Genomic DNA, 11,944 nt, shown 5'->3' on the forward strand with positions numbered 1-11,944 from the left:
AACATAATATTTAAACTAACAATAGAATACAATCATTCAAACGGGTACTAATATTTTTTATTTTCACATTTAAAAAAAAAATTAAAATCTATAAATTTTGATTATTTCATTAACCACTAGACCATATTCTTCGACGTTTGGAATCCAATTTAATAATGGTACTAGTGAATAGAATAAAGTGACTCAATTATTTCACTTCATTTTTTTATTTCTGTAGAGCAATCATTTCTCTTTATAATAATACCAACCTAAACCATGGGCTATCCAACAACTCCATCAATTTCCTAAACCATCTTTTATAAGAGCTCTCCAAAAAGACTTAACTTTTAGGCAAAAACACCTCCATTTCATTTCTCATAAATCCCAATTTGAACTAAATTTCTTCAATCATGATAGGCAATAGATCTAAGCCGGTGATCGGAAAACTCACCGGTGCAGCTTTTTCCGGTAGCCGGACGATGGATGGTGCTACCAGCCCAAGAAGTCCACTTGATTTCAAGTTTCCATCACCAAGAGGCTTAAAAAGCTTTGATTTCGGTGGAGTTGGATTAGCTATAGTAGCTGCACTAGAAAAGTCTGGTGGTAAAAACGGCGAAATTCCGGCGAACAAAGCCGTTTACAACCGGAATTCAAAGAGATCCCTTCCAATTCCGGTGATTTTGCCGTCGAAAAATTCAGCTAGATTTAGACCAGAAATTGAGGAAACAGAGATGGATAGTTTTGAAGAATATACAATAGTTACTTGCCGTGCACCAGGTAATAAACCGTACACAAAAGTATACGGTGATAGAAGTAAACGGGAAAACAGAAAATGTAATCGTCCAAGCGTTTTTAACATATCTCCGGCGAAAATTGGAAGTTTTCCGGCCGAACAAGATTCTGATTTTCTCAGTTCATGTCACTTGTGTCAAAAAAAGTTACATGGCAAAGACATATATATGTATAGGTATGCCCACAACATTATTATTATTTTATATCGCGATCAAATTTATTATTTTTATGTAGATATTAAACATTCGTTCATAAATTTCAGGGGCGAGAAAGCATTTTGTAGCACAGAGTGTCGGTACAGGCAAATAGTGATGGATGATCAGAAAGAAAAGTGTAGTTCAAGATCTGTTGATGTTGCTACTTCACCTTATGGGAATGGACAAATCTTTTCCACTGGAATTCTCGCTGTTTAATCGATAAATTAATATTAGTATATATAGAACGTTCGTAAATACATCTATATATACTCGGGAATACTTATAAACATTATGAGAAAAAGTTCTGTAACCTTTTTTTTTTTTTTTTTTTTTTGTATTTTCCCCCAATTTTGATTTGGATGTAGAAATGGAAAAGCTTACATGTAGTAGTTGAAAGTTTTGAACTACACTTTTATGTTAATATCTAATCTTCTCAAAGTATCTAAAAGTTTGGTGTTAAATTAAGCATACAAAGAAACTAATTTTTTTCTGTATGAATTCAAATTAATAGCGCCTCATAATAATTATCGAATATGAGATTAATTTATATAAGCTTGTGTTGAATTTTTCTTTTTCTTCTGTTTTTTCATTTGACTTTTTTGTATACATTTTGGTGTTATATGAAGTAACCAAAACGAACGATGAAAAGCATGGAATACAATTATGGTAATGCTTTTTTTGTGAAAAGTAATAATGTAAAAATACGTACTATATTTAAACCAAACGTAAAATTTAATTTAATAATTAAAATTCAAAAACAAAATCTCCAAAAAAGCAAAAAAAAAAAAAACTTTGATTAGAATTTTATTCATTTTCAGAAGAGCTCTAACTAAGGTGGAAAATATATTCATTTTATTATTATCTTTTTATGTTCTTTTCATATGTATCTATCATTTTCAAAGTATTAAAAAGTTGATGTAAATTAAGCATACAAAGAAAATAGAAGCATTTTTATTAGTGAGCGCATTGGACAAAATCAAAAGCACAAAAGAGAAAAGGCAAACAGATATTTTTTTTTTTATTAAAATCATTTTATGGACAACCATTAAGACTTTAAAGAAAAAAATGTTTGGCCAATGAAAAAATCTTAAAGATTTGATGGTAATTAACTTTTAATTGATTATTGGATAGTATTTTTCTTTGATTTATTTTTAAAAAGGAAAGATATATAAAAAAAGAAACGAAAAGGAAAAAGGAAGGAAGGAAGTAAAATGAAGGATGTATTGAATTGACAAATTTGATTATACAAATAAACAAAAAAAAAAAAAAAGAATCTTGGCAAATTCATAGAGAACCAATTATCCATAAGGACAATTAAGAGAAAAACAAAAAGTGAAAAATTGGCACTTGGATGGGTCAGCTTGGGCCAAACTAATGGACTGGTTGGGCTTTTCAAATGGATTGTGCGGCACTCATTTGGCCAATCCATATTTTACCCATATTACCTATAGCTCCTTTTAGGAAAAACTATAGAATATGACAAACATCAATATACATTAAAGATAAATAGCTACATTTTTTTTTTAATGTAATATGGATATAATTACACCATAAATAGCAAAGTTAATTATATATAAATAAATAGGAAATTATTAAATATTAAATAGGAAAGTTATTATTACACACATAATTAATTATGCTAGGCACGTTTTATGTGATTGGTCCCCATATTTACCCTCATTAATACTTTCTCTTTCATCAATATCTCTTTATCACAAATTTTTTATATTTCCCCCACAAATTCCTTCCAATTTAAGATTCTTTTACATAGCTCTAGGATCATTTTTTGTGATTTGAATTCATCATCTTCTCCGGTGACCTCTCATTTCTCCGATAGTTGTTTAGAGCTTTTGTCTTTTTTATTTTATTTTGTCTTTGCTATCTTGTTATGTTTGGTTCTTCTTCTTCTTCTTTTTTTCTTTTTGGGCTGAAACCAAGTCTGTATCATTTCCTTTTGTTTAATAAAATGGACCATTGGTTCTGTCTTTGAGGAAAAGAAATATCTTCTAATAGAATTTTTTCTTCGTTTTTATGAAAATTATATTTGTATACATTTATATTTTTATCTACTTTTATAAGGTTTCAATTGAAGAATTATTTGTTTCTCCATTATAATGGCTATAGTTATAATAAGAAATAGAAGAAGAACATGAGCAAAAAGAGATTGAGGTTTGTTTGATTGTCAAATTTGTATATAGTAGAATACTTATATACATAGACATTTGTATTGTAATATTAACACAAATTAAAATGGTGATTCGTGAAATGGTGATTCCCCATGTTTACCCTCATTAATACTTTCCCTTTCATCAATCTTCCTATATCACAAAATTTCTGTATTTTTCTCCCAAATTTCTTCCAATTTAAGATCTTTTTGATGATTCTAGGAGCAATTTTTGTAATTTGAATTCATTAGATATCACTTAATTGATTTTCTCCTCGTTTTTATGAAGATCATATTTGTATACATATATATTGCATCTATTTTTATAGGCTTTCGATTGAAGAATTATTTATTTCTACATTACAATGGCTATAGTTATAAAAAAAAAGTAGTACAAGAAGAACACGAGCAAAAAGAGATTGAGGTTTGTGTGATTGTCAAACTTGTATATAGTAGAATAGTTATATACATAGATACTTGTATTCTAATATTAACATAAGTTGAAATGGTGATTTGTGAATACAAGTATATTTGGATACATAAGTAATCTATCGAATTTGAAAGGTTAATTAGGCAATACAAGTATAATTGGATACATTAATACAATTTTTTTTTATAAACAAATACATGAGTCAATACCAAGCCTCAAGTATTATAAGAAAAACTTGACCAAAAAGAGATTGACGTTTGTTGGTTTTTTTCATTTTTTTATATTGCCGAATACTTGCACACTTTTGCTACCTACACATTCTATTATTTTTCATTTTTTTTTGTTTATGTATTGTCAAATATATCCATCTTTTGTTTAACAACAATGTATTCATATGTATACTATATTGGTGTATTCATTTTTTATTTAACAACAATGTATTCATTTTTCAAATTATCGTGTTCATATGCTAAATTGTTATACTTTATCTTGTTTAATATATTAATACATTAAGTTTTTACAAATACTTGTATCCTTGATATATTAATACTTTAAATTTTATAAATAAAGATACTAATTTGAATTTGTACAATTAATACAGTTTCCTTATTTAGTTCATTGTAATTAAAACTGTATTAGTGTATAAATAGAAAAATAGAAAAATAAAAAACATATACAATAAATAGCTAGAAAAAAAAGTTAAATTGTAGTCATTTTTTATAAATACCATACTTATAGCTATTGTACTTTAATAACCCTCTAAATATAGTCATTTTTGTAAGTTGCTCTATATTTTATCCATATTTTTATTAGTTGAATAAGGGTATCAACTCATATTTTACCCATGTAAAAAGTCGCTCACCCAACCCATTAAATATGGGCAGATTAGGCGGGTTACCAAAATATGAGCTCATTTTGCCGGCACTAATTGTGCCCAAACTTTATAATTTGGATAGATTTAGCAGATCAAAATGGACTTGGGCTGTATTTGTCAGCCTTAACTTTAACCAAATGAACCGATCTGATGAAGGAAAAATCGCACCACACATCAATTTAAGGGTCAATATTACGGTCTTTATATCTTCTTTTTTTACTATTTATAAAATTTTAATTGCAAGTATTAGCATCATCCATGTTCGTTTAACTTTTGGATGAGCCTTTGACCACTTACTATACCCAATATCGAATAAATAACCTCTTATCCTTGGATCGATTGTGTCTATTCCCATCAAATCTTCAAATTCTTGAATTGTGTACGTCTTTGCCATGGCAAAAAATGCGTCTTCAAATCATCCGTATTTCTATGAAAAATCTTCAGAACATTGCAACACAAATGCCACATGCAAGCATAATGATCTAAATTAGGATATACCCTTGCAGTTCCTTTCCATATGTTTTCATTCATGTCAGACATAAAATACATATTCTTTCTTTCTCTATATGAGTTCTTAAATCTTTCAAAGTACCAGGTCCAAGATGCCTCATTTTCGAAATCTACTATCGCTTATGTAAGAAGAGGCGTATCTAGAAGGGACCGGGTTCGTGTGAACTCATGCTCCCCTCCTAAAATCATATATAGTAGTGTTATATTTTTAAAAAAAATATTTAAACATAGATGTGTGAACCCACACTTGAAGTATCATAGAATGTCGTGTGATGATGATTGGGTATACCTCTCTAAGTGAGGCTAGAAATTTGATCTTTTATTTATCTTATTTTATTTTCCTTTCTAAAATTGGGTAACGGCTCTCTAAGTGGTTTGTATAAATATTAAATAATTTTAGACATATAATTTTAAAATTTTAATGATTTTCAGGGATAAGAACCTAAATATTATATCGATCAAATTTATATCTTAGGTCCTTCTTTTCGTAATAGTGTACCTATCATCTCAAAATTTTGAACACGCCTCATGTAAGTGGAAGTATGTGAAATGTTTCATTATAAAAAAATATAATTAATTCATACTCATCGAAAAAAATTTATATACCAATATTCTAATATCATATAAGTATCAAGATTCAAATCATACCTCTTGGATTCATTGTGCTTGCAATTAGAATTGTCCCATCATATGAGCCTATTAAGTCTGCCCCGTCAATAATAACTACTGGCCTACAATACTCCCAACTCCTAATAGATACTTAACGTAACAAATACAGATAAAAATCTATCACCTTTTTTTCTCTTTAAGCATACAACAGAATCAAGATAGTTCTCCTTGAAAATGTACAAATAACCTGAAGTTTTGCAATGGTTATACTTCATCTTTCCAGTTGGATAATGTATAAACGTATACATTGTTATACTTAAATTTTCCAATTAGATACTAGTTGCATACAATGTTAGTCTTATTTTTTCAAGTTGGATATCAAATGAATACAAATTGAATATTAGCAATAACCTGAAAGTTTTGCATATGATTCAGCTAGATCTCCACACAACATTTTTATTGTTTTTTTCTTTAGCTGGTCATGCTTGCATGTATGTGAACAAAACATCATGTGATTTCAACATGTCTTATGTAATATCCTTACTGTCACTGGATCAACAAACTTTTCCAATATCATAAAAGCTACCAAGTCAGTTATTTCTTGACGCCTTGCATAAACTCTGTCCCTCACCAAACACGCGTGATTCCCACAAAATTTATGGATTTTGAAAAGTCCAAGATTGATTCAAACTCAAAGAATTAATTATTCATGGACAGTTTTCGGAAGGACACTTTAGGTAATAGTTGTTTTATAAGCAAAAAACATTAGTCAAATATTTGTATACCAATTTCATACAAATAAGATAATCAACAAACAGATAAACAATTATATTCTTACCAAGCTGAACTGAAACGTATTATAAGAAATCAAAAAATTTGGACAATTGTACAGTGTCGCATCACCTCCATAAGAGTGTTCTTATTTTTGTAAATTTGTTTCTTAGCAATCAACATATTAGCAGTGTGGCTGATTACTTCAAATCTTTCATCATACAATCCATCAACACCGTCACCAAAATTCATTCCAATTAAACGGATTGATTTTTTTGAGTATAAATCAATATTTGTTAGTGATATTCCAATAAAATTTTCTTTTCACTCCACCACAACACCAGATTCTGAATTATCCATAACCCGTTTCTTCAATGTTATGCACATCAAATATTTATTAAAGAAATCAACATTTTCTTCTGATCCAAGAACACTTCTACACCCAAATCATTATGTATACAAACTAGTGGACATTGTTCACTAACAATGTATTTAATCTCAAGTTCATCAATAGTAGTGTCTACTCTTAGTTGTGAAGTTATCGCATTAACAAGACCACTAATAGGCAGGTAGAATCATATAAAATTTCCTCCATTTAAAAATCAACATACTTCCTGTTTCATCATAAATTTATTTTGTCGAAATTACAGTAAACCAAAATAGAAATAACGTTTATACACATTTTATATCAATTTCATGTTAAAAGTATAAATAACTTTTCATTCCATTATTATACATAATTCTATACCAATTTTATGCTAAAAATAAACACTTATTCATTCTAAATTTGTACCAAACAAATATCAATTTCGAACCATTTGTAACTAGTCATTTTGTTTTGTTATATAAATAGTATATCAAATACATACAAGTTTTTTGCCAATATCTATACTAACTTCATACCAACACTAAACATTGGTTCATACAAGATTCATACCAAGAAGAGTACCAAATTCAAACAAGTCAATTGTAAATGTTCTTTAATTATAAATTAACAATATATCAATTCCATTGCAGTTATCTGCAAATTTCTATACAATATTCATGCCAATAGTAAGCGCTTCTTATTTAAAAATTGAATATTATACATTAAAAATTTGTTAAAATAAAAACTGAGTACTATTCATTAAATCGAACAAAATTACATAGTATTATTGATATACACAATATAAAAACACTTTCGAAATAGACTGTCACATAGGCGTATCCAGGAGAGGGTCATCGGGTTCACGTGAACCCATGCTCCCCTCCTGAAATCATATATAATAGTGCTATATTTTTTAAAAAATATTTAAACATAGATATGTGAACCCACACTTGAAGTATCATATAATGTCGTGTGATGATGATTGAGTGCACCTCTCTAAGTGAGGCTAGAAATTTGAATCTTTTATTTATCTTATTCCATCTTCCTTTCTAAAATTGGGTAACGCCTCTCTAAGTGGTTTGTATAGATAAAAAATAATTTTGGACCTATAATTTTAAAATTTTAATGGTTTTCAGTGATAAGAACCTAAATATTATACCGATCAAATTTACACCTTTTCGTAATAGTGCACCCATCATCTCAAAATTCTGGATACGATTTGTAAACACTAACCTGAACAATCCCATCTACCACCATGCTTGATTAATATCGAAAAGAAACCTTCCATCACATTATATAAAGACAATAAATGTGAAACAAACAAATAGTCGGAGAAGACAATGGTGAGTACTCCTTTGAGCGATGATAGAGAAATATACGAATATTGAGTAAAAATGGCGAAATATGTTTCTTTTAGTCAATTAACAGGTGAGAGAAAAGATCAATAATTGTTTTGAGCTAAACTAGGAAAACAAATATTTTGTTTGTTATGACTCTCCTTATTTTATGTCTATTATTAATTATCATTACTATTATTAATTTGTTTGTTAATTTTTATTCCATTTTTTAGTTTTTTTATTTAACAAATATTATAGCCCGTAATTGTTAATGTTAAAACTTGAAACACAAAGAACACTGTCATAACTAATAATAAGTAGGCTTATATATATCAATTATAAAATTTTCTCTTTGATGAAATCAATAAGAGATCATGACCACAAAGGTTGAGCGGTGAGCATTGTAGTAAATTTCTATTTTTTTACTTTTAATTAAAAAATTTAAATGTTATTCCTAAATATAAAAAATATTTTGTAATATGAAGCATAATATTTTGAAGAAATAATTCCCAACGAACCTAGAATAATCACATCCCAAAATAGATATGAAATATCGAGCACAAAACAAAAATAATAATTAAACAAGATATGGTGACCAAACGAAAAAGAGGAGTTTCATAAGATTTGATATAAATTTGTCTTGGAATCTTAAAAGTTGTTTTAATTTGCTTATTTGTTTTGTTTATCATTCGGATTGGATCAATGTGTTATGTGAATCAATAAATAAAGAACACATATTTAATTAAAATAAAATTAAATATTATATAATTTTGTCGTTAATAAAAGGATAATTTTAAGCCAAAAAAATAATGTTAGGGCACAACAAGGAGGACATATTTTTATCTCAAGAAGTGGAGGGACATTTTGACCCTCTTCCATTACGAATTTAATTATTTTTAGTGGTATCATACTATGTAGATTTAAACATCAAAAAGTCTAGCTCAACTCAAGCTTAATTATACTTTAACAAATTTGATTAAAGTGGATCAAATTCTATTTGACTCAACATCATAAGAAATTTGATTAAGTTGGATTAGATTTAGCTTACTCAATTGAACGTAAAAACATAAACTACTTATAAAATTTTCATACGTCAAAATTAGTGCTCCTTGGGTTAAAATATCATTGTCCTAAAAAAAAGAGTAAAATCAAAGCAAAGGCTCAAAATGGTCCCCTTTTTCCTTCTCTCTCTTAACCTCCGGATATATCACCCCACCTCTATTAGATACATTACATCTTCGTGTTATATACAATGAATTTGATATAAATGTTATTGTTGTTACATAACCCCAATTGTTTCAGACCTAAATTAGTATGAATCTGATTTATAGTTATGTATTTGATACATAACTATGTATATGATACATAACGCAGGTATCATTTGCCATGTATCGGGCAACAGAGCAATGTATTCGCAAGTTCTGAAAAATCTGAGATTATTATAATTTGAGAAACTTTCAGAATAGAATGTAATTAACACCCAAATTGTTTGGATTTTTATACTTTATATCCATAAGTGAAAATTTTATAAATGACATTTATTAGACTAATATTTTCAAGTTATAGCAATAGAATAAAACTTTCAAATTTTAACAATAAAAAATTTCAGGTTGTAACTTTTATTTAAAAAAAAGTTTTTTCAAGTAATTGTAAAAAAATCAGTGTTGGAAAAAATAAAAAAGATAAAAAAGGATAAAAAATCGAATTTGAAAAAAAGAAGAAGATAAAAAACGGATAAAGGTGTATTAATTAATTTTGAATTCATTGATGATAATTGTTAATTGGCATAAATTTAGGAGATTCAAACAAATTAGAAATATTTATTTTTCTTATTTCACTCAAATCTGTTAACATTAATTAAAAAATCAAATTTTATTCATTTTGTTCAAATGTTTCTCTCTCTTCATTTTTTTTTCCAGAATTTGGCGTCACTCACGAGTAGATTCAAATTTTTTTGGTTGAATAATCTTCATTTTGTTGTAATGGACGGCTTCTTATCTATATTAATTAAACATGGTGGTAGATGGCATCCTTTTGGTTAGTATTCGTTACGATTTATTGTTTGTATTTGTATAATACTGAAACGTAAAAAAAATAAAATGAAATTGTAAATGACATTTTTTGATTTTGTTTATGTATACTAGATTTAAGTTGTGATGTTTATTGTATGAACATTATTTTGTTCATAATACGTAATTATTTTTGTGAAACTGGAGTTAATGTTGGTACGATTGTGTTTGTTTTTTTTTTTTGGTTATTTTGTATACTGTTTATACCATAGATTTGTGCGATATTGGATTAATATCTGAATGATTTGAGTATAAGTGTATGGAATAATAATAGTATTAGCGTTGTAAAGTTATGAAATTTGTGACAAAATGTATGAAATGTGTTTAATGGTATGAAATGTGTTGTAACATTGTTATGAAACTGGTATTTTTTTAAATTAATTTGATAATAATAATGAGATGAATTCGGTATGCAGTTTAAAATTATAATATGAGATACTGTTTTTTTTCTTTTGAAAATATAAATTAAATGTGTAGGTTGGAATGAATTTGGTAGTGTATTTGAAATGATATTGGTATGAATAGTTATTCACTATTGTGTAAAAAATATGAGTAAGAAGTATGATAATTTGTATGAAGTTTGTATTAGGTTGGTATGAAATTTGAATATAAATATAACACATGTTTTTTTTACTTTTGTGTGATGTAAAACTGACTGTGATTTCGAAATGAAACATGGAACTATCCTGCGCCAAAACAATGATGTCGTCAAGTGGGTCACAACTGGAAGACATGTTCAAATTATCCTGCGCCAAAACAATGATAGTTTATTTGTTTAAACTATACAAAAAAATTATTTTATTTTGTCTTTTAGAGTCATGTTTTGTTTTGATTGTGACAATGTATTCATTGTTTTTCAATAATATTTATTGACAATGCATATCAAATATATATATAATTGATATCAAATGTATTCCAGCTAAGTGTTTAATATATTGTTCATGTTTTATACAAGATTCATTCAGTAATCATACCAATTGCATACTGCTGGAAATCAAATTCATGCCAGTTTAATATATAAGTTACTGTTCATATTAGTGAACATTATATAAGGTAATTATGGTATGCATTTGGTATCCATTTGGTATGCAATTGAATAGACACTGATATTATTTAATGTAATTTAGCATGAGTATTAATTTTGTATCCAACTGGTGTCCTACTCTAAACAAAATAAAACAAGATGTAATTGATGTCGGTGCAAAATTTAATGATCGCTGTTTTAAATTGGCAGATTCATTTTTTCCAGTATTTATACAGATTGTATACCAACTTCAATTAAAACAAGATGTAATTGAGGTTGTTATAAAATACAATGATCACTATTTTACATTGGCATAATCATTTCTTGAAGGTATTTATACAGGTTGGATACCAACTTCATTTTTTTTTTTTTTGTGTTAGAATATGAAGTAAAAAAAATCAATCATGTATGAATTTGGATGCCAAAAGTATACAGTTTGGATACCAATTATAAGACAGAGTTAGTTCATGAACTCTAAATTGGTGTTCGTTTTGTTTCAGTTAATAAGACATTGTTAGTTCATGAACTCTAAATGTTGAATTCAATTGGTATGTAGTTTGTGTATAACTGTTGTTTCGAAAATTATTATACTCAATGTGTAATTTATCTTTTGAATAGGGGGTATCCAATTGGTTTGCAGTCTGTATATAACTAGTATCCTGAAATTATAATAGTCAATCTGTAATTAATATGTTGTTGGTATCTGACCTAAAGAAAACAGTGGATATTATATAATCAAATATTTAAAACTGTATCAAACACAAAAATATCGTCCAAAAGTTAAAAAAAAAACTTGTAATTCTAAAAAGTCTAAGTTGCAA

General features: G+C 27.6%; 1 protein-coding gene across 1 annotated transcript; it reads left to right on the forward strand.

Moving 5' to 3' along the window:
* The first annotated feature begins 235 nt into the window (after window positions 1–235).
* On the forward strand, window positions 236–1,375 carry LOC125835589 (FCS-Like Zinc finger 13-like). The gene is made up of 2 exons (XM_049514704.1): window positions 236–946; window positions 1,034–1,375. The coding sequence occupies exons 1-2, from the start codon at window positions 390–392 to the stop codon at window positions 1,182–1,184; spliced, it is 708 nt and encodes a 235-aa protein (XP_049370661.1). The 5' UTR covers window positions 236–389; the 3' UTR covers window positions 1,185–1,375.
* The last annotated feature ends 10,569 nt before the right edge of the window (window positions 1,376–11,944 follow it).

This window comes from Solanum verrucosum, unplaced genomic scaffold (assembly GCF_900185275.1).
Source record: "Solanum verrucosum unplaced genomic scaffold, falcon-dt-bn FXZP01000040.1, whole genome shotgun sequence".
Lineage (NCBI taxonomy): Eukaryota > Viridiplantae > Streptophyta > Magnoliopsida > Solanales > Solanaceae > Solanum > Solanum verrucosum.